The sequence below is a fragment of the Salvia splendens genome, chromosome 4 (assembly GCF_004379255.2).
Source record: "Salvia splendens isolate huo1 chromosome 4, SspV2, whole genome shotgun sequence".
NCBI classification, from domain to species: Eukaryota; Viridiplantae; Streptophyta; class Magnoliopsida; order Lamiales; family Lamiaceae; genus Salvia; species Salvia splendens.
The window spans coordinates 5674257-5702066 of NC_056035.1; the positions used below are offsets into that span (position 1 = coordinate 5674257).

The following is a 27810-nucleotide window of genomic DNA, read 5'->3' on the forward strand; positions in this document are numbered from 1 at the left end:
AAAGTAAGACACAAAAGGGAAATAAGGAGGAGAGCAGATCCTGTGCTTCACGAAGAGTTGGTGCTATTGTAGGTTTGAGTTCACTATAGCAAATTGTTCCGTTCTATCCTAAAACCTCGATTTCAAAATCTTAAATGCGTTTGATTGCAGAACACCAAAGGAACTACTGCTTCTGAGGTTATGAAGAACTACTTCTCGGATCCAGAAAACCACCGCAAGAGAAGTATTGCTATGAAAATGAAAAAAAATTCCAAATTCTGATTGCCGTTTCAGTCATCATGCTTCAAGTCGCTTAGTTTGTTAACGAAAAAGGTCTTGCTGCTGCAATGTTTGCGTTCATGGAAGATCATGAACCATCAAGATTTGGATTATCAATAATCTGAGACTGTCTCCATTAGTTAACTTGGCAGATCATATTGTATTAAAAGTGCACCATTATATTGTTTGACAAACAAAGTTAGCGTTTATTGAAATATTTTTCAGACGTCATACATGTGATGGATACAGATGTACAATTCTCCTACTACCTCCCCGATCAACACAGTTTCCCTGCAACGCACTTGAGGACGCCTGCATATCGCGATAGCCTGCCTGCATACGAGCCTGGCCTGAACTTCATCATGTGCCTCTTTGTAGCAACACTCCAATGGTTGTGTTTGATCTTCGGTCCAGAAGCTTTGAAGTAGGCTCCGTTCACAAACACGTCGCCTTCGGATTGCCACTGCCAATTCTGCCACTCCTCCTCAGTAGAGTACTCCCTCTTGGTCACCTGCAACCAACAAGTTAGTTGTCTTGCTCAATACTCTTACATATATATATATATATAGTCGTACGGTACGTACCTGCTTGGTGTTGGAGTTGTCTGAAGCCTTGTATCGATTGCCCTGGCTGATAATAGTGGGGTTGGCGCTGCCGCCGATGGCATACATCTGCCAGTGGGAATAGTAGTTGTTGATGATGTGGAATAGACCCCATCTGCACCTCGGCATTCTCTGCACCAAACCTTCACCAAAACGGTTGAATGCAATTGTTGTTTGCATCAGTTTGTCTTCAGTAGTACTATCATGTGCTCCAAGAAGCATCACCTGTGCCAGTTTTAGCAAACAATACTGAATTCTTCTTCTTCATAGATGATAGTGATGCTGTCCAAAACTTACAGCATTGTGGTTGTTGAATTTGCAGTTGGAGATGGTGATGGCCGTGGATCCCTCGATGGCGTCGATGAGGCCGTCGGTGGCTTTGGAGAGGGACACGTGGTCGATCCAGATGTTGTTGGAGCCGTAGATGGAGATGGCGTCGCCGTCGCTTATGGTGCGGAGGCCGATGTGGTTGACAGCGTCCCTGATCAGGCCTCCGTAGGCCGGGACGATGTTGTCCATCCGGATGTTGTGGATGATCACGTTGTGGACGAACTGGATCGTGAAACCGGCCCCGTACGCGATGCGGACTTTGGCGCCACGGCCGTCCACGGTCTTGTCGCTGGCGAAGATGAGCTCCTGCTTGAGGGTGATCAGCATGTCGTGTTCGAAGATGATCCACAGGGGCTCCGTCTGGATGACCGCGTGCCGGAGGGTGCCCGGCCTAGGGTTGTAGACGTTGTCGTCGGAGTTGTCGGTGACGACGTAGAAATCCCCGTCCCTTCCTCCCGTGGTGTGGCGGCCGAAGCCGAGGACGCAGTCCACGAGCCTCTTCCGGTTCTGGTCCCAGTTGCGGTCGCCGCGCCAGCAACGGTCGATGGGGTTTGTAGCCTTGTTGCCACCTTCCTGGAGGTGCCTCCTCTTGGTGATATGGTGCACCATTGTCCTATGCAAATGCAAATGCAAACAAACATGCATGAGAAAGAGAAAGGGATGAAACAGAGAGAGAGGAATTACTCTCCAACTTCTTCACTGATTTCCTCAGTAACAGCCTCAGGGTTGGGAACATAAGCCTTGATATATTCAACATGGGATTGCTCAGCCTTTTTTCTGAGATACTCATCCATTTCTGCAATTTTTGCGTTGGATTTAGGCAGCAGTGCAACTAAATATAACAGGGAGAGCAGGAGAATTGACATCCTGATGCTATAAATGGACGCCATGAAATATGTATATATTCCAACAAGGAATGAAAAACAAGAATCACTGGAGATTCGACCAGTGATTCGGTTTTCGTTTCCTTGAAAGATATGAATGTACAGAGTCAGAGAGACTTGTACATGGAAGTGGATAAATAAACATATTTAGGATGATGGATGTTTGTGCGACAAGAATGGATTACCAGTGAGGATGTTTGTATTAATGAGAGGTGATTCTATTTAAAGGAAAGTGATTAAATAGATCGCCCATTTATTAGGAATATGTTTTCCTCCTTTTACATTGCCAAGAGTCGTCAATTATTTGCACCACGGCATACTATTATCCTATGCAAGTCTTAGCATCCTTCACATATACACCTAACAAATTCGGACATTGGATTCCAAAATTCAAATATTTTCTTGCGTACACCAAATCTTAAAACAAAATTGGATAAATAAACTTGGGACCGAGGGTATTAAGCTTCAATATCTCCAATTTCAAACAAAAAGTAACACAGTAGCTGTTTATATTCAAAAATGTAGTAATTTTTATCTCAATGAGGAAGAGCCCATAACTAAGCTTCATTATAATGACACATTGAATGACCCTTTATACAATAATAATAAACCCAGTGAATATATAACTCCGGCAGAATGGTGCTTGTGATGATTGTAAGTATATTATATAGAACTAAAAACAAGATCTCATGAGCTCTATCATTCCTTTATGGCAGCGCAAGCACTTTATAGGCTTTCGATCATTCATTGGATGTAATGCATTTTTTTTCCCATGAATCTATGGGAATATCATAGTATAAATCAATAATAAAGCAAATACCCACAAGAAGAATATAGTAGTCCCAACTCCTAAACAATAAATAAATGCTTCAAAGAACCTTGTACTCTCAATCTCAATCATTTTTGCAATCAAGGTTATTGCATTGCATAACATTCATCATTTTACAACATGAAAGGCAATGGTAGTAAAGACGGAAACCTATGAAATAAACATAGAGAAAGAACTATATCTTCTTCGACATCTGAAGATTCAGAAATGAATGCCACATAATTTTGATAGACAACTACCAGATGATTGCCTCTGGTAAGGATAGAAGAACTCAAGAACTGAAGATGTAGAGATCGATTACCAAGGTGGATCAGAGCCTTCTCTCACAGAAGGCGACTTGGAACCTATGCTGCCATCTCTTCCGAACCGAGACATACTCCTCCCAGCTTTTGGAGTGCTCAACCCGGGGCTCCCACTGCGATAACTTGCTCTGAGGGATTCATCAATAGAATTTGAAGACTTGGCAATTGCTTTCCTCATAAACTTCTGGGCAGCAGGTGAAAGTACCTGTCGACTTGGACTTGCGCTTCCTCCTCTAACTGGCGAATGCAGTGGTGGTTTCTGAAACATCTTTGACCTCTCCCTGAGCTTCCTTGCTGCCTCCCTGGACAAAGAATGCGCCTTCATATCCCTTGAAGGAGGCATCGGAATTTTAAACTGTGGCCCATTCCCACTGCCACCAATATCAATTGGTGTATCCTCTGCCTCCAGCCTCAGTGGAGTACCCTCAATTTCACCCCAGGTTATTAAAGGTGACTCATCAACCCCAGGAGCAGGGGAAGGCGTCTTCACAAAACTATATCCATTATCTGCCTTCTTCTCAGACTCTGCATAGAATTTATTTGGGGTCTTCCTCAAATCCTCCAAATCATATCTCTTCACTTTATCAATATCTCTACTGCTTATTGCAACAGGAGTAGCCCCAGCAACATGTGGATAAAGCATAACAGCAGAGTCATCATCCTGGGCTTCATCAGCATCCAAAGCTTTGGTGTGGAATCTCGTATTTGGTCTGCTAATTTTCTTCGTCATTGCCTTCAACCTCAACGCTCTCTCCTCCTCAGTCAGAGGTACTTCGCCATTATCAGCCGGATGATACATCAGCAAGTTCTTGGCTGTATACTTCCACCCGTCCAATGTACTCACCGGCTGATCCGATGTTCCATAGCCGTCGGTACTACTTTTCTCCCGTTTATTACCTTCCTCAATCAAATTGTTCCCGGAATTCCCCTCGGCTGAATCAGCTCCCAACAAATACCCATACTTTTCCTTCTTCTTCCGATTCACTTTCTCTACAAGCTTCGAAAAGCTCTCATTATCCTCACTCGTGTACCTTCTAAAAAACTCATCAAGCGACAACGAAACATCCACTTGCCCTTCCGCTCCATCATCGCCGCCGTCAATTTTATCGCCAACAAAATTCTCTTTATGCTCATTGTAAAACGACGGAGTAACCGAACTATTTCGTAAAAAGGACGAACCAGGGGTTGCAGTGGCGGAGCGGAGCGAAGCATCAGCAGCGGACTTTTCACCCTTCCGTATGCGGCGGCGCTCGAGGATCTTGAGCTGGGCATCGCGGATGAGCACGGGATCGTGGCTGCGAATTGCCTGCAGCCAATCGAGGCGATCGCGCAGCTTGGGGATGTCAGGGAAAAAGTCTCGCTCGATTATCTTCTCGATTGCGGCCACGTATGCGTCTTCGTCCAGAATATCGGGCCCACGGCGGCGCTTTCGGTTGGCGAAATCGGGAGCTGAAGAGGTGGCATGGGAGGAATTAGGGTTATCGGAGGAAGCGGAAGGGGCGGGGGAAGGCGTAGAGAGGTGGCGCGGTGAGTGGCCTGGTGATAACAGCATGATGGTTGGAGTTGGAGATGCGGTGGGAGGAGAAGAAGCAGAAATTGAGGAATTAGGGTTTGAGAATTTGGGGTGAAATCAGATCAGAATTCTGGTCTTCAGTTGTGAAACGCGTCGATGACTAACCTTTTTAAGGGAAAATTTACCACCGACTATTGAAATAAATAAATATGGCAATATTTCAAATCTTATTTAAATTGATAATGTTAGCACTAACAAGTGGAGTAGTATAACGAATTGTAAATAAATCCAATTTCAATAAGGAAATAAAAATAATTCTTTAATAAACTATTCAATATATTGCTCATTATCGATGGAATTTAATTTTTTAAAACAAATAACAATAAATTAGCGTGAAACTATTTTATTGGGAAAAGACATAAAAGGAACTCAAATAAAATCAAGAGGTTGCTCTTTTTTTTTGCTTTGCTGATCCTCTGAATTAATAAACAAAATAAGAATGGGATTAATAATAGTACTATAATAGGATCATGTCCTTGAACAATATCTCATTAAATCAAGTGTATTAATACCTCACTGTATATTAGTAATTCTTCTATTTGCTTAAACTGCAAAATATGTAATGGCTGGTATATGTAACCAACACCAATATATGTAGCTTTCTGGAGAAATCTTTGGTTAGAAGCTATAAGAGGAGTTTCAATGGATTTGCAGCCTACCTTACATATCAAGAGAGGGTGAAGTTGGCCAGTAAAATTTCTGCTTAATTCATTCTTGCATAAGATCTATGTATGCTCATCTCCAAGAGATTTTCGAGGAAATTACTCACTAAGATCTTGGGATTTCATTGGATTTGCTGAAAATGTTCATGGGATTTCATGGGATTTGCTGAAAATGTTCACCGCAGCCCCTCTGTTGAAACCAAGGGGATTATCATCACTGGCGCTTGGCCTGAATCGGAGAGTTTCAGTTATGAAGAATGAACTTCACTTGCAACAAGTATGATCTCTCCCTCTCTTATTATAAAATTTCTCCCAGAACTTCACAACAACGGTTACAAGCAGCGAGTGTGCCATCACAGTAAGACTTGGAGTTCTGACATTTGGAGCATCTAATGAGAGAAAATCATTTGAAGTGGTTATCAGTGGTAAGATCAGCAGGAAAATGGTGTCGGCCTCACTCGAATGGCCTGATGGGGCCCACAGAGTTCGCAGTCCAATCATTGTTTACACGGATAATTTGTAGTGAGCTTGTTGACAGTATCTTAACGGAATACTTTGCTATTGTGAGAAAACTATGTAACAATACTGAAAAGTAGTGATTGATACATATCAGCTGTTCTTAACATTGCAATCAATAAGATTTATTTCTAGGTGATACGTCCAAATAGTTTATAACTTTCTTCTTCACGTCCTATTATTAAGTGCATATAATGTGAAACTACTGAAATGAAACACGAGTAAAGGAAATACCTTCTGTAATTATCAACCCACCAGAATAGCAGATTTCTGATTTAATGATTCACCTCCAATATGGAAGTATGATTTAATGGGGTAGTAATTAGTGACTTGAAATAAAAGTATAGGTTAGGATTGGAGTTAGCTTGAGTATTTCTTGTCTCTCAATCATGAAAATTTTCTTTTCTCTTAGAACTTCCTGCATTTTATTTGTTCTTGTTCTGTTTTTGAGCAACGCCCTTCAACCTTTCGTAGCAGAAGATGATAGACAGGTAAGTTCTGTCCAAGTTTCTTACCTTCTTAAGGAGTACATTTATTTGACTGTCTGAACTCACTCTGAAAGTTGGTATACGTTGTGTACATGGGAAATCTTGTTGAAAGAAATCATTCTCTTTCATCGCACCATTTTAACATGCTTCGTCAAGTTGTTGACACCAGGTAACAGAAGTACTTTCTATATTACATATAGCTTTATGCATAGATAAATAACAGTGAATAGTGATATATGTTTTATTCTAAAAGGTTTTTGGGACAGTCCTTGGTTAGAAGTTACACAAGAAGTTTCAACGGGTTTGTAGCCTATCTCACGGCTCAAGAGCACGAAAAGTTGGCAAGTAAAGTTCCACTCATGCATATTTCCAGTCCTATATCACATAACTTTGTGCTGATCTTCATATCAGAGTTGGCATCTATTTTATTCTCTGAATATCATGTAGGTCATGAAGGAGTAGTATCAATATTTCCAAGTTTAAGTTTTTACCCCAAAACTACAAGATCTTGGGATTTCATGGGATTTCATGAAAATGTTGACCGGAATCCCACAGTTGAGAGTGACACGATTATTGGTGTCATCGACACTGGAATTTGGCCAGAGTCAGAGAGTTTCAGAGACAAAGGCTTCAGCCTTCCTCCCAAGAAATGGAAAGGTGCTTGCAGTGGTGGAAAGAACTTCACCTGCAACAAGTATAACCTCTTTTCTTACTAAATATATCAAATGCTTCTTATCCAGATCACCTAGTATTTCTTCTTATCCAGCAAAGTGATAGGGGCTCGTCACTACAACTCGCTGCCTCTACCCGATGATTCTGCCAGAGATGGACAGGGCCATGGAACTCACACCGCTTCGACAGCAGCAGGAAACTCTGTAACACATGCTAGTTTCTATGGAATTGCCAAAGGAACAGCCAGAGGAGGGATCACGAATTGCAGTATATAAAGTTTGTAATCCAAGTGATTGCCAATCAGCAGATATACTAGCTGCATTCGATGATGCCATAGCTGGTGGAGTTGATATCATCTCAATCTCCATCGGGGCCCCAACAGCATCTTGACCGATGCATGATCCCATCTCAGTTGGCGCTCTTCATGCATCGCTTAAGGGAATTTTAGTGGTGCAAGCTGCAGGGAACACGGTGGTTAATGTAATGTCCGTTTTTTTTTAATTAAAGGGTGTTTGCTTTTTGTGAATATCTTGTTTAAGATATGGTGTGGTATGTTTTATTTGTTTTACATTATTTATGGGTGTGAATTTTTAGTTTATGGTTTTTGAAAAGCAAATTAATATCCTAATTAATAAATTAAATATCTCTCTCTCTCTCTCTCTCTCTCTCTCTCTCGGTTTCTCTCCCCCTCCCCACTACTTTCTCAACCTCCCCACTCCCTCTTAACCGATACATCATCCCCTTTCCAATCTCTCCCCACATCGGTTTTTCTCTTTTCTCTCTTGCAATTGCTCTCAACACCGGTAAGCTCCCTCTCTCCTTCTCCCTCTCGGTTCTCATCTTTTTCATTCACTCCCTCTCATCATCGTCTTGGATTCCTCAAGGTGATACCCCCTTCGTCGTGAATCGGAGTCGTAAGAGGAAGTAAAGCTTTTTCACTACGTTGAACTATCCGGGAAAGGTAATACAAGGCCTCAACTCTCGTTTAGTTCGAAAAACATGCATGTAGGACGTTTTGGGAAGGTTTAGATGCTGAATAGGTTTTGTGATTATGTGTTGTTGTCGAGCATGTTTTGTTAGTAACTGACAGTGGGTTCCGACCCCGTTTTGACTGAGCAAACGATCTCCTTTTGGTACGAAATTTTAACCGTATAAACTTGGATGTGTCTTCGGTGTGGTGTGTAAATTTCAGCTTCATTGGATGTCGTATGTTTTTACTATGATTTTTGCAAGTAAACTGCGCAGTTCTGCGTGTGGTGTGTTCTGGGTGTTGTTTGTGTGTGCTTTGGGTGTGTTTCTGAGTGTTGTGCTTTTGTGATGTATGTGGGTGTGTTTGGCCAAGAGATGGCTCGGAGGAATCAGTGTTTGGTTCGAGAGTTTTCGTGTGTGTTGGCCGAGAGTGTTGGGTTCAGCCTAGGGCAGATTTGTGGAGAGTCTGGAAGGGATGATCCCAGGTGTTTGGGTGTGTTTTGGGATGTAGAATGCGTGGTGTGTTTGTCGTATAGGGTTTGAGAATCGGGGGTCAGAGGAAAAGGGGTGTAAACTAGGTGCCGAGCAGACGGCCGAGGTGGTCGGCCGAGGTGCCGAGCATGCGGCCGAGATGGTCGGCCGAGGTGCCGAGCAGACGGCCGAGACGGTCGGTCGAGGTGCCGAGCCGGACGGCCGAGATGGTCGGCCGAGGTGCCGAGCAGGCGGCCGAGACGGTCGGCCAAGGTGCCGAGCAGGCGGCCGAGACGGTCGGCCGAGGTGCCGAGCCGGACGGCCGAGATGGTCGGCCGAGGTGCCGAGCTGTGCCGAGACAGGTGCCGAGCTGTGCCGAGACAGGTGCCGAGCTGTGCCGAGACAAGTGCCGAGCTGTGCCGAGACAGGTGCCGAGCTGTGCCGAGACAGGTGCCGAGCTGTGCCGAGACAGGTGCCGAGCTGTGCCGAGACAAGTGCCGAGCTGTGCCGAGACAGGTGCCGAGCTGTGCCGAGTCAGGTGCCGAGCTGTGCCGAGACAGGCGGCCGAGGTGCCGAGCCAGGCGGCCGAGACGGTCGGCCGAGGTGCCGAGCCAGGCGGCCGAGGTGCCGAGCCAGGCGGCCGAGACGGTCGGCCGAGGTGCCGAGCCAGGCGGCCGAGACGGTCGGCCGAGGTGCCGAGCCAGGCGGCCGAGACACCGAGCCAGGCCGAGACGCCGATCCTTTTTCCGAGCTTTTTCCGAACCTTTTCCGAGCCAAGTGAGCCGTTGCACAGTAAGGGTATGCCAGGAGTTTGAGTGTTGTGTGTGTGTCGTGTGCGCGTTTTGAGTACGTCGTATGCGTGTCGGGTGCGTGCGGGGTGTGTTTTCGAGCGTGTCTTTGTGTGTTTGGCTTATGAGATGTTGTTAAGTGTGTGTTCGTGTAACGTGCTAGATGTTGAAGTCGTCCACGTAGGAATCATGCATTGTCGTTTAAACATCGTCTACCCTGACTCTAATCATGATTTATTTATCTTTCAAAAGGGTGATCTTTTTCGAGGAAAGTGTGGTTGAAGGGAACTGTTTTAAAAGCTAAGCAATCGAGGTGGGCTTTTCTACCCTACTTTTATGTGGGTTATCTTTAAATACGGACTTTGTTCCGGAAATGTTTATGGAGGTGAACTGTTTGTCTTGCCAATTGTTTTATTTTGAAACCTATCTGAAGTGGTTTACCACATATGTTTAATCGAATTCGGGTCTGTTGGGCTGCGAACCCTCAGGCTAGTGTACACGAGACCGGGAGCCATCTGAGAGCAAGTTGGCCGGTCTAGTTGACCTGGGGTGTGGCCACGCCCCTTGTCATGGTTGGATCAGATAGTGTATGATAGTGGGAATAAGGGTGGCAATATCTGAAAATGACTGCGCAGTCGAATTTATGAAATATATTTTGTGTACTTGGGTTACTTTCTTACACTTAAAACCCCAAGGTTACACTGATGTGGCATGACAAACTATGATTTTGGCGTGTGTCCACTGAGTGCAATAAGTACTCAGCCCTGCATGTTGTTTTCTTAATGTGCAGGTTGAGCGGCGATGGGGATGACGGATGTTGAGCAGTGAAAGCCAAATGAGTGTTTTACTTGGTCTTTGGATGGTGTCGTGTCGTCATACCCGGCATCATCTGTCTTTTGGTCTTTTCCGCTGCTTTGTAATCCGATACATTGTTTTTATTTAACTCTGTTTACATTAACTTTAGAAATGTCTTCTTAGTACAATGTTTGAAGTGAACTTCTTTTTAATAAATGCTTTTGGGTCAAATATTCCTGTTCTCCCCTTTCTTCCCCGCTTCTTTATTCCTCCCCTAGTCGCGGTCCACCGTACTTCCTATCCTTAGGAAATGCGGGCGTGACAGAGTGGTATCAGAGCCTAGGTTTTCTCTTTCTGCTCTGGACCCAAAAAATTCTTTTTCTGACTGGAGTAAGTTTTCAAAAGTGTCATTGGCTCAACATCCGACTCATCGCACTCAACCTGAAATGAGGTAATGAAAATTTCGAAATTTTGGAAAGTATATGGAAGTGGAGGAAATTGTGATTTTGGTGTTGAAAATGATTTTTATGTAAAGTTTAAGTAAATGTTGAGACATGTGGAAGGGTACAACGTGATGTGGAAAAGTTGGAAATTATTTGAGTTATGAACTGTTATGGTGTTATGAACTGTTGATGTATGATGAACTTATATGAAAGCATGTGGCTGATGTGTGATGATATGATGACGTGAATGTTGATGTGAGCTTTTATGTGAGTATGTGTTGGCCTTTTGAATGTTTGAACTTAGACGTGATAGAATTTCACTAGTGCTTCTTGGACCTATGATAGATAAGAGCTTTTGGCCTTTGAACACCAGCGGGTTTGGGTTAGAACAGCGATACGTGCATACACACTCTCTCTCTCTCTTCTTCGGTTATGTACTCTGTTTTTATACGCGAGGCGGTTGTTTCTGTTTTTCTATAGATGGCGCGTATGTTCCGAACCCCGCGACGGAGTGATCGCGATAGACTTAGGGCACAGAGGGTGCTCAGAGATTATAGAGTGTACCGGAAGAAGGATCACGTACCGCTGATCGAGTTCGTGGCACACTTCGACACCCTCTGGAGGGCAGCTCAGGAGTTCGGAGTGACAGAGCATGACGGCATTGAGAAGCTAATAGATTTGCTTCCCGATAGCTGGAAGGAGTGGGCCGAAAGAACGGCGAGGAGGTACACGTGGCATGAGCCCGCTACCGACGACATGGTGGGTGACATGGCTGGCTTTCGGAAAGCCGTGTATTGTGCACTGATGGACTCTCGAGAGGAACAGCCCCCACAGGATGTGGAAGAGAGGGTCGTGTATCAGGACAAGTATGTGAGCATGTACGAGGGTGAGCAAGGGTTTGAAGATGACTACGGGGAAGAACCCGAGGAGGCTCAGCAAGAGAACCCCGAGGAGGACGATGACGAAGACCCAGAGGAAGGACCTATGGATGAGGATGATAGAGTCGTAGTCTAGAATTAGAATAGTTCGTTGTCTTTTCAGTTTTTGCTTTCAGTACGATCTACTCTTGGGAACAATGTTGGCCTTCTTTCTTTTAATGAGAATTTGATTTTGATTTATATCCTATGTGTTGCATCTTATACTACATGAAGGTTTTATAAGAAAATTTTGAGAAAGTGGTAATTTTGGATGAGAATTGTAGTAACACTTTTTGGATATTGAATCAGAATGCCGCCAAGACGTGCACGCCAACCACGACAAGGACCCAACGTGGAGGCACCACCTCCACCACCACCGCCACCACCACCTCCACCCCCGCCTCAACAAGAAAGATTCATAGTTACGTTCTCAAGGCAGAATCCCCCAAAATTTGACGGACAAGGAGACCCATCCAAAGCGGAAGAGTGGATACGCGGCCTCGAGCGTATCTTCAGGGTCATGGAGTGCACAGATAGGGAGCGCATTGCTGGCGCTACCTTTCAACTGTCAGGTGCTGCCGATTACTGGTGGGAGACTCGGCAAAGAACTATGAATCCTGCCCGCCTGGAGGCGCTAACATGGGAGGAGTTTAAGGTGGAGATTGACAACAAGTATGTCCCAAAGACGTACAGACGGGCCAAGGTGGTAGAGTTCCACACGCTAAGCCAAGGCCGAATGACTGTGACTGAGTATGACCGAGCCCTCGCGCAGATGGCACGATATGCGCCCGAGTTGATGGACACCGATGAGAAATGGGCGGTGAAGTTCCGGGCCGGGCTCAGAGATGAGATAAAGGCCGCATTGGCCTGTCGAGGAGAACTCTCCTACTCGGAGATCTTGACTTGTGCACTGGACGTGGAAGATGCACTCCCTAAGCCAAGAGTTGTGGCAACAACAAACGCGACACCTCTACAAGCTCAGCCGGGCCACCAAGAGAAGAGGAGGTGGGATGGTGACCAGGCTCAGTATGGTGGTAAGAGGCCACAACACATGAGGAACCCACCCTACAATGGCGGGAGACAGAATACTTTCCAACCGAGGGCAAACTTTCCGCCGAGGAACCCTCAATGTGGAAGGTGCTTCAAGTACCACGCCGGGGAGTGTCGAGACCCTAGGTGCTTCAACTGTGGTGGGAGTGGCCACTACATCCGAAATTGCCCAAACAAGCACATGGGAACGGGAACGAGACAGAACCAGCTAGGTTTCCGTCCACAATCCCAGGCACTACCTGCACCTCCACCGCAACAACGCCGCCAAGGATTACCATCGCAAGCAAGGGCCTACGCCTTGAAGGGGAAACAGCCGGCAAACGGGAAAGAAACCTTTGAGCAAGGAAACTTGGCAGGTATGGGCACACTTCTCAATATGCCTATAGTTGTCTTGTTTGATACGGGTGCGTCGCATTCCTTTATATCAACGTCTTGTGTGGATACTTTGGAATTTCCTACTGTTAAGACCGAACCCACTATGAGTGTGACCTCACCGGTAGGCGGGGCTATAGATATATCCCGATCTTGTGCATGTGTGAACTTTGGAATAGGTGAACTCAGTTTAGTGGCTTATAATTTGCAAGTAATGACGATGGGTAGCGTAGACATAATCTTGGGTATGGATTGGTTAGCGGAGAACCACGTTACCCTTCATTGTAGAGAAAGGGAAATTTCGTTTGAAACCCCCGGAAAAGAGCCGATGAAGTTTCACGGAGTCCCAATGAGCCGACGCAAGTCCATTATCTCTGCGCTGCAAGCCACTACAATGATGAGGAAGGGATGTCCAGCGTACCTTGTTTATTTGAATGGGGAGGAGAAGAAAGACAGGAAGATAGAAGATGTGGCGATAGTGAGTGAATATCCCGATGTCTTCCCCGATGCATTGCCGGGACCCCCACCCGACAGGCAAGTAGAATTCACGATCGATCTGGAGCCCGGATCGGCACCAATATCCAAAGCACCTTATAGAATGGCGCCAAAAGAGTTGGAGGAGCTTAAGGTGCAACTGCAAGAGCTACTGGAATTGGGATTCATTAGACCTAGCGTGTCACCATGGGGAGCACCAGTGTTGTTCGTAAAGAAGAAGGATGGAACGATGAGGATGTGCATCGACTATCGGGAGCTAAACAAACTAACGCTGAAGAACAAGTATCCACTACCAAGGATAGACGACTTGTTTGACCAACTTCGAGGGGCAGGAGTCTTCTCTAAGATGGATTTGAGGTCTGGGTACCATCAGTTGAGGGTTCGGCGAGAAGATGTACCCAAGACGGCGTTCCGAACAAGATATGGTCATTATGAGTTCGTTGTAATGCCTTTTGGACTGACGAACGCCCCGGCAGTGTTCATGGACCTTATGAACCGCGTGTTCCATCCATTTCTGGATCGGTTTGTCCTGGTTTTCATCGATGACGTGCTTGTTTACTCAAAGAACGAGGAGGAGCACAAAGAGCACTTGAGAACCGTCCTAGCAACTCTAAGGGACGAGAAACTATATGCCAAGTTCAGTAAATGCGAGTTTTGGCTCAAGGAAGTAAATTTTCTTGGACATGTAGTAACTTCAGATGGAATTCGTGTAGATCCGGCCAAGGTGGAAGCAGTGCAGGAATGGAAGCCACCTTCTACACAAAATGAAATCCGAAGCTTTTTAGGACTGGCGGGCTATTATCGAAGATTCATCGAGGGATTCTCGAAGATAGCAAGGCCAATGACGCAACAACTGAAAAAGGGAGTCAAGATGATATGGACACCAGAATGTGAGGCGAGCTTTCAGTTGTTGAAGGAGAAATTGACCACCGCACCAATCCTAGCTGTGCCGGAGCCAGAGACTGACTATGCGGTATATACGGATGCGTCGAAGGTGGGACTGGGGTGTGTGCTTATGCAGAAGGGGAAAGTGATTGCATATGCATCGAGACAATTGAAGCCCCATGAACTGAATTATCCGACGCATGACTTGGAACTGGCAGCTGTGGTACATGCTTTGAAGATCTGGAGACATCATCTTTATGGAGTCCGTTGTGAGATATACACGGACCATAAGAGTCTAAAGTACTTCTTTGAGCAAAAGGAGCTGAATATGCGCCAACGTAGGTGGCTCGAGTTGGTGAAGGACTACGATTGTGGTATAAATTACCATCCGGGAAAAGCAAACGTAGTGGCCGATGCTCTTAGTAGGAAGTCTCAATCTCAGCTGGCCACCTTTCTTACTGTCGAGGAGAGTATAATCCAAGAGTTCAGTAAGATGCGGTTGGAAGTAGTGAGAATGCCCGAGACTGTGGAAGGAATAGTAGCCACGTTGGTGATGGAACCCGACTTAAGAGCCAGAATTGTAGAAGCTCAACGGCGAGATACGTTACTAGAAAAGATTCGCTCAGAAGTGAGGACGGGTGAACTCGGAAATTTTCGTGAGGCAGCGGATAATGGTCTCACATACAAGGGAAGGTTGTGTGTGCCTAAGGATGAAGGCCTGAGGATGGAGATCATGAGAGAAGCACATGAAACCCCATACGCTGCTCATCCAGGGAGCACCAAAATGTATCAAGACTTGAAAAGACAGTTTTGGTGGAATGGTATGAAAAAGCATGTTGCGGCATTTGTGGAGAGATGCCTAGCATGTCAACAAGTAAAGGCGCTACACCAACGGCCCTATGGGAAATTGCAACCCCTCGAGATTCCGGAATGGAAGTGGGAACATATTGCAATGGACTTTGTGGTAGGACTACCAAAATCCCAGCGAGGGAACACGGTGATTTGGGTGATTATAGATCGCCTCACCAAATCTGCCCATTTTGTGCCGGTTCGTGCCACTTATGGATCCGATCAGTTGGCTAAGGTATATGTACGGGAAATTATACGCTTGCATGGAGTTCCAGCGACAATCACATCTGATCGTGATGCTAAATTCACTTCTAGATTTTGGACAAGCCTGCAACGCGAGTTGGGGACTAAGTTGAATTTCAGTACAGCGTTCCACCCGCAAACCGACGGGCAGTCGGAGAGAACGATACAAGCATTGGAGGACATGCTACGAGCCGTGGTGCTAGATCGAGGCGTAGGTTGGGAAGAAGTGTTGCCCTTGGTAGAGTTCGCTTACAATAATAGTTACCAGGCGACTATCAAGATGGCCCCATATGAGGCCTTGTATGGAAAGAAGTGTAGATCGCCACTTTATTGGGATGAAGTGGGTGAGAGAAGAATTCTCGGACCAGACTCTGTAGAAGAGATGATAGAGATTGTCCGACAAATCCGTGGGAGGATCAAGGAGGCACAGGATCGACAGAAATCTTATGCGGATGTTCGAAGGACCGATTTACAATTCGAGGTCGGAGAAAAGGTCTTTCTGAAAGTTTCCCCTTCTAAGGGAATAACTCGTTTTGGAGTGAAGGGAAAGCTGAGACCCCGATTTATTGGTCCATACGAGATTTTGGATAGAGTCGGCGTGGTAGCATACAGGTTGGCTCTACCACCAAGCTTTGGAAATGTGCACAACGTCTTCCATGTGTCACAATTGAGGAAGTACGTGTTTGACCCCACACACATCGTTCACCAAGAAGAGATGATGGTCCTAAATCCCGATCTAAGCTATGAGGAGAAGCCCGAGGCCATTTTGGACCGAAGAGTGCAAGAATTGAGGAATAAGTCAATTGCTTCGGTGAAAGTACGGTGGAGGAATCATGGAGTCGAAGAAGCAACATGGGAATTAGAAGATAAGATGAGAGAGAAGTTTCCGGAGCTGTTTGAATGATCTTGGACGAAATTTCGGGACGAAATTTTTTTTTAAGGTGGGAGGAATGTAATGTCCGTTTTTTTTTAATTAAAGGGTGTTTGCTTTTTGTGAATATCTTGTTTAAGATATGGTGTGGTATGTTTTATTTGTTTTACATTATTTATGGGTGTGAATTTTTAGTTTATGGTTTTTGAAAAGCAAATTAATATCCTAATTAATAAATTAAATATCTCTCTCTCTCTCTCTCTCTCTCTCTCTCTCTCGGTTTCTCTCCCCCTCCCCACTACTTTCTCAACCTCCCCACTCCCTCTTAACCGATACATCATCCCCTTTCCAATCTCTCCCCACATCGGTTTTTCTCTTTTCTCTCTTGCAATTGCTCTCAACACCGGTAAGCTCCCTCTCTCCTTCTCCCTCTCGGTTCTCATCTTTTTCATTCACTCCCTCTCATCATCGTCTTGGATTCCTCAAGGTGATACCCCCTTCGTCGTGAATCGGAGTCGTAAGAGGAAGTAAAGCTTTTTCACTACGTTGAACTATCCGGGAAAGGTAATACAAGGCCTCAACTCTCGTTTAGTTCGAAAAACATGCATGTAGGACGTTTTGGGAAGGTTTAGATGCTGAATAGGTTTTGTGATTATGTGTTGTTGTCGAGCATGTTTTGTTAGTAACTGACAGTGGGTTCCGACCCCGTTTTGACTGAGCAAACGATCTCCTTTTGGTACGAAATTTTAACCGTATAAACTTGGATGTGTCTTCGGTGTGGTGTGTAAATTTCAGCTTCATTGGATGTCGTATGTTTTTACTATGATTTTTGCAAGTAAACTGCGCAGTTCTGCGTGTGGTGTGTTCTGGGTGTTGTTTGTGTGTGCTTTGGGTGTGTTTCTGAGTGTTGTGCTTTTGTGATGTATGTGGGTGTGTTTGGCCAAGAGATGGCTCGGAGGAATCAGTGTTTGGTTCGAGAGTTTTCGTGTGTGTTGGCCGAGAGTGTTGGGTTCAGCCTAGGGCAGATTTGTGGAGAGTCTGGAAGGGATGATCCCAGGTGTTTGGGTGTGTTTTGGGATGTAGAATGCGTGGTGTGTTTGTCGTATAGGGTTTGAGAATCGGGGGTCAGAGGAAAAGGGGTGTAAACTAGGTGCCGAGCAGACGGCCGAGGTGGTCGGCCGAGGTGCCGAGCATGCGGCCGAGATGGTCGGCCGAGGTGCCGAGCAGACGGCCGAGACGGTCGGTCGAGGTGCCGAGCCGGACGGCCGAGATGGTCGGCCGAGGTGCCGAGCAGGCGGCCGAGACGGTCGGCCGAGGTGCCGAGCAGGCGGCCGAGACGGTCGGCCGAGGTGCCGAGCCGGACGGCCGAGATGGTCGGCCGAGGTGCCGAGCTGTGCCGAGACAGGTGCCGAGCTGTGCCGAGACAAGTGCCGAGCTGTGCCGAGACAGGTGCCGAGCTGTGCCGAGACAGGTGCCGAGCTGTGCCGAGACAGGTGTCGAGCTGTGCCGAGACAAGTGCCGAGCTGTGCCGAGACAGGTGCCGAGCTGTGCCGAGTCAGGTGCCGAGCTGTGCCGAGACAGGCGGCCGAGGTGCCGAGCCAGGCGGCCGAGACGGTCGGCCGAGGTGCCGAGCCAGGCGGCCGAGACGGTCGGCCGAGGTGCCGAGCCAGGCGGCCGAGACGGTCGGCCGAGGTGCCGAGCCAGGCGGCCGAGACACCGAGCCAGGCCGAGACGCCGATCCTTTTTCCGAGCTTTTTCCGAACCTTTTCCGAGCCAAGTGAGCCGTTGCACAGTAAGGGTATGCCAGGAGTTTGAGTGTTCTGTGTGTGTCGTGTGCGCGTTTTGAGTACGTCGTATGCGTGTCGGGTGCGTGCGGGGTGTGTTTTCGGGCGTGTCTTTGTGTGTTTGGCTTATGAGATGTTGTTAAGTGTGTGTTCGTGTAACGTGCTAGATGTTGAAGTCGTCCACGTAGGAATCATGCATTGTCGTTTAAACATCGTCTACCCTGACTCTAATCATGATTTATTTATCTTTCAAAAGGGTGATCTTTTTCGAGGAAAGTGTGGTTGAAGGGAACTGTTTTAAAAGCTAAGCAATCGAGGTGGGCTTTTCTACCCTACTTTTATGTGGGTTATCTTTAAATACGGACTTTGTTCCGGAAATGTTTATGGAGGTGAACTGTTTGTCTTGCCAATTGTTTTGTTTTGAAACCTATCTGAAGTGGTTTACCACATATGTTTAATCGAATTCGGGTCTGTTGGGCTGCGAACCCTCAGGCTAGTGTACACGAGACCGGGAGCCATCTGAGAGCAAGTTGGCCGGTCTAGTTGACCTGGGGTGTGGCCACGCCCCTTGTCATGGTTGGATCAGATAGTGTATGATAGTGGGAATAAGGGTGGCAATATCTGAAAATGACTGCGCAGTCGAATTTATGAAATATATTTTGTGTACTTGGGTTACTTTCTTACACTTAAAACCCCAAGGTTACACTGATGTGGCATGACAAACTATGATTTTGGCGTGTGTCCACTGAGTGCAATAAGTACTCAGCCCTGCATGTTGTTTTCTTAATGTGCAGGTTGAGCGGCGATGGGGATGACGGATGTTGAGCAGTGAAAGCCAAATGAGTGTTTTACTTGGTCTTTGGATGGTGTCGTGTCGTCATACCCGGCATCATCTGTCTTTTGGTCTTTTCCGCTGCTTTGTAATCCGATACATTGTTTTTATTTAACTCTGTTTACATTAACTTTAGAAATGTCTTCTTAGTACAATGTTTGAAGTGAACTTCTTTTTAATAAATGCTTTTGGGTCAAATATTCCTGTTCTCCCCTTTCTTCCCCGCTTCTTTATTCCTCCCCTAGTCGCGGTCCACCGTACTTCCTATCCTTAGGAAATGCGGGCGTGACAGTTAAAGAAATCAACCTCCAGCATCGTCCCGTGGATTTTCTCAGTTGCTGCAAGCAGTACTGATAGGGGGATCATCACCAAAGTTGCTCTTGAAAATGGGAGTATATTGACAGTATGCATCAGAAACTCAACACTTTCTTGATCAAGTTTGTTATCTTATGAGTAATATGTTTTGCAGGGAAAGGGAGTGAATACCTTCAGCTCGAAGCAGAATAGCTACCCCTTGGTATCTGGTGAAGACGTCACAGAAAGCTGTGACAAAGAAGTGGCAAAGTACACTAAACTCCAAAATCCCTTCTCTTATAGAATGACTGAGAAAGAGCCTAATATCTTGCTACACTTTTAGGTACTGTTTTCCAGGGTGTTTAGAGCCAACTTTAGTGAAGGGAAAAATCGTCGCCTGCTTCTCCATCATAGGCATAGCAGAAGCCTTCATTGCAGGAGCTATTGGCACCATTGCCTTGTCGGATGTTTTTGGTGATGTTTCCATCGTTCTTCCCGTTCCAGCCTCCAGTTTGCAGGAGCACAACCTCAACTCCACAAAGTAAAATCGGCTTATCTTATATTTGGCATTTTTTTGTGTTCTAAATGACTCAAACTCAAACCTCACTACAGATCCCCCAAGGTGGAAATAATGACCAATGAATCAGTGAAAAATCTTGATGCCCCTCTAGTTGCTAGCTTTTCCTCAAGAGGTCCGAGTATCATCATCCCAGGTATTTTAAAGGTGCAATCTTCTTCACATATCCAAAGTCAGCGTTGAAGAACAAGTTAACATGATATGTTATGGCAGCGCGTCTGATTCGTTTTACATATACAGCCAGATGTAACAGCACCTGGAATCAAAATCCTGGCAGCTTTTTCACCTCTGGGATCGCCATCGGATGTCTATGGAGACGATAGATCTGTTAAATACAACATACTTTCTGGAACATCGATGTCTTGTCCACACGTTGCTGGAGTAGCTGCTTATCTAAAATCATTGCATCCTAGCTGGTCCCCTTCAGCAATCAAATCAGCTCTTATGACAACTGGTAACAGTCAGTGATTAGTGATTAACCAAAAAGGCAAAAAGAACATAATAATAATAATAATAATAATAATAATAATAATAATAATAATAATAATAATAATAATAATAATAATAATAATAATAATTCATTTTAGCTATCCTTTTCTCAGCTTGGAGAATGGATGCCACAAAAGATCCACTAGCACTAGCAGAATTCTCGTATGGCGCTGGGCATATTGATCCGGTGAGAGCTGCAAATGCTGGCCTCGTTTATGAGACAGTTGCAGAGGATTATGTTAAGATGCTGGGTAGTGTGGGTTACAAACCTGCAAAACTGGGAAAGATATTTGGAGTGAAGCGCAGCTGCCTTACTCGAGGGCGAATCACACCAAAGGACCTTAACTACCCTTCCATGACTGCCTGCATTAAGGCTAATGGTAACAAAGTTGTGACTTTTTCTGAGAAATTTACTAGAGTAGTTACAAATGTTGGACTTGGGAACTGAACATACAAGGTCACGACGACTAAAAGCTCAGACTACATCATTTCAATGGAGCCTAGCATCCTTGCATTTGAGGCTATGAACGAGAAGAAGTCATTTTAAGTGGTCATTAGTGGGAAGACTAACGTGAAAATGGTGTCGGCCTCTTTGGAATGGTCCGATGGCATTCACAGAGTCCGGAGTCCAGTAGTTCTATACAGGGACGATTTGTAGCCTTACATGTTATTCAATATGAAAACTTAAGATATCCCAATTTAGTTGAATTAATACCATGCTAAATTATATTGAAGTTTCCATTTTCTTTTGGGTAAACTGATTCAAGTTGACACCTGCTGTAGCGTAAAATTTATTTTCTTAGCATTAAATAACTAATGTAACATTATCTGGTCACAATGATACAATCAACAGAGTCACATACAAAATGAGAATCCACTTGGATTCTCTACCTGTTCTACCAATACATATTATTCATCGCAGTAGCTGTTTCGTGAACATGGCTATGAAGTATACATACAGTACACATAAGGCCGTGAATTCCATTCCGTCATCTACAATCTGGAAGCGCATTTATTCGTATAACTTAATAGTGGATTATCTGTTAGTGAAGGCCTGAGAAACTGATGCAGCAACTCCAAGGGCCATGACGGTTGTTCTGGAGAAGTACGGGCAGCAACCAACCAATGTCAGAATCTTCTTATTTGGCAGTGTCAGTGATATATTTGTTGATAAACTTGTATTCCAGTGCCTCCGGTTTTATGATGCTTCCCAGACCTTGTAATCTCTGCCCTCCGTGGCCAAAGACCAGTTTTTTGCAGCTCCATCGGGTTCATAGTGTCCAGGTCCAATCTTCATTGCAACCTTATCATCAATTACTGCTGCATAAACATCTCTCTCTGACTTCGCTATTTTAACCTAAATCCAGATAAGAGCATGTGGTCAGAGCTTTGTATACGAAAAACCACCTCACATTTGGTATGCTGCTGAAAATTCATTAAGTTGACTGTAATAATCATTGAAGAAGCATGAGGCGCATATGATGCCTGGAAACTCTAGTGAAACCTTACACTTACACTCGCAAAAGGAAAAAAATCAAAGACAACTTCAGAAGCTTACTGTGCTCCGACAGTGGATCTTTTTGCGCTTCCGGATAGAGATGAGTTCTTTGATTTGAGATTTATAATCCGAGAAAATATGATCATAGAAGACAGATGGCGTGCCAGGGTGTGTTAAGATATAGGCATAACCTTGCATTTCTTTGCCACCTGGGAATCTCCAATGACCCTGCAAAACAGACGAGTAAATTTAGCAAACATAATATTCCGCGCTTAGTTATCACTGATAAACCAGCTCAGAAGTTGAAAGATCTGACTCTACACGGAAGAAAGAGGTCCAACCTGAGTGGAACCAGTATCATGATTTTCAATAAAAGTAACAGCTCTAGAAGGCCACCATCCCATCACCCCAGGAGGTTTTCCTTTCTCATCTGATAATCGCCAATATTCACATCTTTCAAGTGCCTATATGACGCAAATCAGGAGAGACAAGAAAAAGATAGTAGGTCAATTAACTCTAGAACAATAAATAATTATATTTTTGAATAAGTTAAGGCCATATGCTTACAGAATGAAGAATTCCCTTGGTTGTGACATCAAATGCACCAGCAGTTCCACTTGTGTCATTAATCCAATCTACTATTCTCTGCCGATGTGCGTCTTGATTATGATCCATCTCACCATAACTATAACTTAGTGAATCCCAGAACTCCCCTACGGCAAAATAAGGCTCACTTGCTTCTAAGTAGTCCTTGAAATAGCCACCCCAAAATCCACGTGCAAAATCTAGCCTCCATCCATCATAACCAATTTCTTTTCTGCACATCAAAGTACCAGCCAGCCTCATGTAACACCACATTAAAACAGACATGTTTTGTGTACTTCTTTATCAGTTAGTTGAAACTCAAATGAAACAGAATTTGAAACTAATAACTAACCGCAACCAGCATAGCCATTCCTTGATGTCCTTTCTGACAAATTCTTGAGAGTGGTCAATGTTTGGAGCTGCATGGAAGTTATCTCCACTACTTTTGTTGCCCCTTCCCTGTGAATGATCAAACAGAGGCAATAATTACGAGTTGCAGCCTACCAATGCACAGACTTACAGACTGCTTCATCAAAATGGCACAGGAAACAAGGTTTCACCAAACATGGTTCATAGACAATAAGATTACTCAGCTACTTTTCTAAATCAGTATGAATGTCCTTATTAGGACAGTAACACATCTTATTTACATACTTGACAGACGTTACAAAGAATACGATTTTACGTATTGAAATCAAACATGGAGGATCAAAACCTGAAAGTGGGGATCATCAGAAACAACTGCACGGTCATCCCAATTCAAGCGACCTCCAAATATATTCCAGACACCATTTTGATTCCGGAACTGCGCACATCGGTGGTTTAAAACAACATCTCCGAGAACCTTTAATCCCACTTCATGCAATTTCTTCACAATATTCTTTAACTGATCAATATCTCCATACCTAACAAACACTATTTCTTGTCATCATTTTTGCAGCAATTATAATCATCACAAAGGACTGGTGTTGATTCTAACAGTAACAACAGCACTATGAGTAGCTTAATGACCAAGCAGGAGAGTAAAGGTTATATCATAAATAATGCTATTCTACGCCATAGTTCAAACTTGATCATTTATCAGTAAATTGACTTTGTAGTCAGATACTATCCACTCTTTCTGTTTCTATTACTGTGAGGCATGTAGAATCAGTAATGGTGTACATTAAATGATACCTGGAGTTTAAATTGTACAAATCCCTTGGCATGTAGCCTTCAGGTGAAACAGAATCAGTAGGCGGAGGTAACCATATAACAGTAAAACCAAGTGATGCTAATTCTGAAGCCTTTTCCTGAATCTCCAGATACCATCTTCCTGATTTATGGGAATCCCAATTAAATCCCTGGCAGAGGATTTCATACCCAGAACCAGTCCCTGAAGATATTGTTATAGGGGGTGGTGAATCATCTTCCACCTCAGCCAGTTCAACATCTGTAAATATGGGTGTAGAACTTCGGAAGATACTATAGGCTTCTGCAGCAAGCTTCTCAATTTCTTGGAGAATGGTCTCTTGGGCTTGTCTGCTTTTTGTTTTCCTACTCTTTTCCGTGGAAATGCCATTCATTAGTTTAGTTATCTCATTAATGATACCACCAGCATAAGCAGAAACTACTTCTTTTGACTCAGATGTGTCATCAAATGTATCATCAGACGCCGCTTTGGAGTCACGAACCACAGGTTGTCCCTCACCACTAGAATGAGTAGAACCAGAGAGTTCAGCTTTGGTAGCATTACTTGAGAAGGGTATGTAAAAGTCATCTCCTTTGCAATTCAGCCATGTATTACTGCCCAGCTTCAACACAAAAACAAATGCGGAGAATTCAACACCCAATGTAAATGACCCCCAAGAACCTGTTCCGTCTGTTTTTTGCTGCAATGAAGAATAATGATATTCACGCCAAGATTAACTTGATGAGTGAAAGAAATCAGGGTGCGACTAACCTAAAAGTTATTCAGGATATAGAGTATTAGTACTCTTACTAGTGCTTCAAAGAATCACAGCAGTGCAAAAAAAAATAAGTGGAATAAAGGAGAGATGTAAAAGATGCCAAATCTGAAACTTACTATACCATGTAAGCCTTTCATGACTGACTAATCAAATTGACGTGAATGGATATATTCAGAGAGCATTGGTTGGTTAAGTATGCAATAAAACTGAAGTCAAATTCATAAAATACTTCCATACACATCTAATTCTTTAGTATACCTGCAACCGCGTTTGCAAAGCCTTGTTCTTGAAGGTGATTGTTTCAGGAGGGTATGGTTCTACCGGCACTTCCCAATTTTTACCTTCGTCTCTCCAAACACCCCAGTGTACGACTACGTCTCCAGGTAGATCAGTTTCGATACGCACCACATTTTTAGCTTTCTCCGAGCAGTGACTCACTGACACACTCATTGAGTTATCAATACAAATTTCTTTAAAGACAGAATGCTCTACATAAAAACCTTGAAGAGGCCTCTGTTTCAAGCTAGATTCTTTAATGTCATCTACTTCAGCATCAGCAGATTTAGTTTCCTGAGGCAAGTTGGATATTTTCCCCAAATCACCTGCCACAACAAAAATACTAACAATTTTCAAACATTGAGAAGACTAATGTAAAGTTGACGGGCGAGAAGCTATGAAGAACAGAAAAATGATGCCTTTGATGGATGGGATACAGTAACATTAAGAAGAAAAAAATAATATAACATAGACAAATCCAAGTTAAATCAATCTCAACCAACATATATCACTATGTGTTACTCAACCAACCACTGGAATTAAAAAAGTTAGCAGTATCAATAAGTCCCTAGCGCACAGGGTACTCGTCAGCATAACATCTAAATTACCCAAGTAGAAAGAGAGAAGAAAAGGAAGAGCATGTGAGATTGCAACACGTTAGAACTACATAGCAAAAATATCTAAAGCAACCTGGCCACACACCCAAGCTCTTCGCTTCAACAACATTGCCATCATCTTGAAGGGAACTGATAAGAGGAACTTTAAAATCTCTTCCTCTATGCTGATACCAACACCCAGTTTCCTCATCCTAGACCACCAAAAAGTCACAAAAAGTCCAAGGATACACTCATACATCCAAGATAGAATATTTGTGGAGACTTAAACCATGAACCAGTCAGAGAATAAACATTTCCCAGCAACACAGCAGAACACACCTTCAGCACAAAATTTAGGGCAGCAATAGAACTGTTTGTGTTGAAATCAATCTTCACTTCAACAAAAGAATCTCCTAGAGATGAAGCAGGTGATCTTTCGAAAGGAGTTTCAATTGCATAGCCCTGGAAAAAGCAATTGATACCAGTATCCACATAAGAACATAAGATGCATGGAAAAAAAGATAATGCATTTGTTAGCTCCAGCTAAAATAATTCATATTTACCTTAACAGTAACAGATCCTGGAGGTCTCATACTCTCATGAGGTTGATCCCATTCGCTGCGACAATGAGAATAAACATATTCATTTGCCATGACCATGTAACTATGATGTGCATACTTGAGTATATTTCCATCACTAAAATATTGCACACCTGCCAGTATCGCCAATGTAATTGACTCCCCAGTGAAGAACCCATTTTCCGGGTAAACTACACCCCACAGTAAGGCTCCAATGATCTTCATCTTTTCCACTTTCTAATCTGATTGTTATCTTTCCTTCCAGCTGTCACAATAAGCTAAAAAAGGCTTTGAAAAAAGCATATTAAATCTAATCTCCATACTTTGAGGCATAGAAACATTCAACTGCAAGTAACTACAGTTATCAGTTGAAAAGTGATAAGAGCTGAAGGAAATTCTCGGACAGCAATGACTAAAGCTTTGGGGTTTTTTCTCCAACTTCAAGGAACAAAATTTTCAGAAAAGTCCTTCAAGAACAATATTTCAGAAATTCCTTCAAGATTCCAAAATATTTTATAGCGAATCATACGATTGATCTCATGAAGAAACACAACATGCAAACAATTTCTGGAAACAAAAATTCGAAATCTAAGTTTCCAATGAAACAAACAGTTGAGCAGAAAGGCCTTCACAAAATGATCACACCTACAATCAAGGTTAACTGCCTAAAATCCCAAATTTACACTAACATTACGTTCAATTGATCTCATCAACTCAACAAACATACGAATTCCACGAGCTATAAATACCAAAATTCTACCTTTTCACGCCGCTTCAAATCGAAAGTTTCAGAAAAGGTGACATCTGTAGCTTCGGACGTCTCAACGACCGCGGTGCCGGAGGAGCTGAGAGCTTTGGGAGGGCAGTAATGACGACGGGAGAGAAAATTGGCACGGCGGTTAGGCGTGTGCGCGCAATTGCGGTTGAAAGAAATGGGCTTTTCGGAAACAAGCTGCAACTTTTGAACGGGTTTGAAAAAAGTATTGTGGCGGCGATGGTGGCGGTGGTGGAGATTGAAGAGTGAGTCCGCCGTAACTACAGACATTGTTATCAGATGCAGAAGAGATTCAGGAGAAGAAAGGTGGAGTTGTTCGCAGGTATTTGTATCACATACACTGGGATCGTGTTGTGTATATGATGATTGATGAATGGATTGATTTTTTATTTCGCTTAAATATCTGTGTTAATTACGACTATTTACATAAATCACCCCTTTTTCACTAAAATCTTCAAATATCTAAGCCAAGTTGCAATAATAGCCAGAAACACCATACACCAAATTTGGAAATATATTTGCATTAAAATAAAAGTTGATAAAAAAAAGGAAATTATGTACTCCATTTATTTAAAAAAAAAAGATACATATTTTACTCGGCCATACCCAAGCGACATACAATTTGGATTGGAAAGCCTTACGCAAAAACTGTAGTTGGGACTGCTAAGGGCATGTGTTGCAGCGTGTTTAAAGGCTGAGCTTGCATGCTTATTTGCCAAAGCATGACATTGCGCAACGTTGAGCATGTCGGACAGGGATGGATCTAGAGTGTAAGCGGGGCAAATGCCCTCTCTCAAAATTTTCATTTATATGTATATAACCTATTATAGAAAAAAATACTAATATATATTTTTCATTAACTGTCCCTCCTTAAACACTTCAAATATCCCGCATACTATATTTTTGCCTCTTTAAAGATAGTTTTTTTGCTCAACCCCTAGTGTCAGTCAATACGCCCTTGCGTGCTTAAGTGTGTTGCATGCATATTGCGTCATCATGTGTGTCCCAGTCATGTCTTTGTCACGTGGTATTTAAGTATACTAACCTTTATATAGAATCAAATTTTATAAAAAAAAATTAAAATATCCCATCGCTTCTTCATCTACAATAACACTTTCTTTTTTATCATCTATAAATACATTTTTCCATACTTCATTCTTTATCTATCTTCATCATATTCTCCATTTCTTTATTCCAATTATGCGTTTTCTCCAATTATTTGATTTTTTTATTTAATCATGTAGTTTTTGTTGTTTTGATGTGAATATAATATTTATATTTATTTGTGAATCAATTTAGAATATAAACAAAAA

The 27810-nt window shown here is 43.7% G+C and overlaps 3 protein-coding genes and 1 pseudogene across 6 annotated transcripts; 1 reads left to right on the forward strand and 3 right to left on the reverse strand.

Moving 5' to 3' along the window:
* Positions 1 to 440: 440 nt before the first annotated feature.
* On the reverse strand, positions 441 to 2181 carry LOC121798164 (probable pectate lyase 3). 2 transcript variants are annotated; one of them, XM_042197028.1, is made up of 4 exons: positions 1875 to 2181; positions 1158 to 1803; positions 843 to 1085; positions 441 to 769 (listed from the first exon to the last, which is right to left on the reverse strand). In XM_042197028.1, exons 1-4 carry the CDS (start codon positions 2078 to 2080, stop codon positions 536 to 538), a joined length of 1329 nt encoding a protein of 442 aa, XP_042052962.1. In that variant the 5' UTR covers positions 2081 to 2181; the 3' UTR covers positions 441 to 535. The 2 variants fall into 2 exon arrangements, with proteins under 2 accessions (XP_042052962.1, XP_042052963.1); XM_042197029.1 differs by having other exon boundaries at positions 1883 to 2128.
* Positions 2182 to 2974: 793 nt separating this feature from the next.
* Positions 2975 to 4875, reverse strand: LOC121801162 (splicing factor ESS-2 homolog). The gene has a single exon (XM_042200608.1). The coding sequence runs from the start codon at positions 4755 to 4757 to the stop codon at positions 3201 to 3203; it is 1557 nt and encodes a 518-aa protein (XP_042056542.1). The 5' UTR covers positions 4758 to 4875; the 3' UTR covers positions 2975 to 3200.
* Positions 4876 to 6266: 1391 nt separating this feature from the next.
* LOC121800551 lies at positions 6267 to 20898 on the forward strand (annotated as a pseudogene).
* Positions 20899 to 21020: 122 nt separating this feature from the next.
* On the reverse strand, positions 21021 to 26876 carry LOC121798122 (alpha-amylase 3, chloroplastic-like). Of its 3 annotated transcripts, none has more exons than XM_042196970.1 (13): positions 26483 to 26876; positions 25857 to 25987; positions 25708 to 25762; positions 25484 to 25606; positions 25251 to 25356; positions 24531 to 24874; positions 23500 to 24194; positions 23039 to 23228; positions 22676 to 22782; positions 22306 to 22555; positions 22080 to 22202; positions 21799 to 21966; positions 21021 to 21597 (listed from the first exon to the last, which is right to left on the reverse strand). In XM_042196970.1, exons 1-13 carry the CDS (start codon positions 26765 to 26767, stop codon positions 21439 to 21441), a joined length of 2736 nt encoding a protein of 911 aa, XP_042052904.1. In that variant the 5' UTR covers positions 26768 to 26876; the 3' UTR covers positions 21021 to 21438. The 3 variants fall into 3 exon arrangements, with proteins under 3 accessions (XP_042052904.1, XP_042052903.1, XP_042052905.1); XM_042196969.1 differs by having other exon boundaries at positions 25239 to 25356; XM_042196971.1 differs by having other exon boundaries at positions 25239 to 25356; positions 25857 to 26000; positions 26483 to 26621.
* Between the last annotated feature and the right edge of the window lie 934 nt (positions 26877 to 27810).

Excerpts from the sequence above, each read along its gene's own strand:
- LOC121798164 (XM_042197028.1), bottom strand. The coding sequence starts at position 2,080 with ATGGCGTCCATTTATAGCATCAGGATGTCAATTCTCCTGCTCTCCCTG. Across the intron at positions 1,086-1,157 it reads AATTCAACAACCACAATGCT|GTGATGCTTCTTGGAGCACA; the intron begins GTAAGTTTTGGA and ends AAACTGGCACAG. Across the intron at positions 770-842 it reads ACAACTCCAACACCAAGCAG|GTGACCAAGAGGGAGTACTC; the intron begins GTACGTACCGTA and ends TGTTGGTTGCAG.
- LOC121801162 (XM_042200608.1), bottom strand. The coding sequence starts at position 4,757 with ATGCTGTTATCACCAGGCCACTCACCGCGCCACCTCTCTACGCCTTCC.
- LOC121798122 (XM_042196969.1), bottom strand. The coding sequence starts at position 26,767 with ATGTCTGTAGTTACGGCGGACTCACTCTTCAATCTCCACCACCGCCAC. Across the intron at positions 25,988-26,482 it reads ATTTGAAGCGGCGTGAAAAG|CTGGAAGGAAAGATAACAAT; the intron begins GTAGAATTTTGG and ends TTATTGTGACAG. Across the intron at positions 22,203-22,305 it reads CCAAGGGAATTCTTCATTCT|GCACTTGAAAGATGTGAATA; the intron begins GTAAGCATATGG and ends TGCGTCATATAG.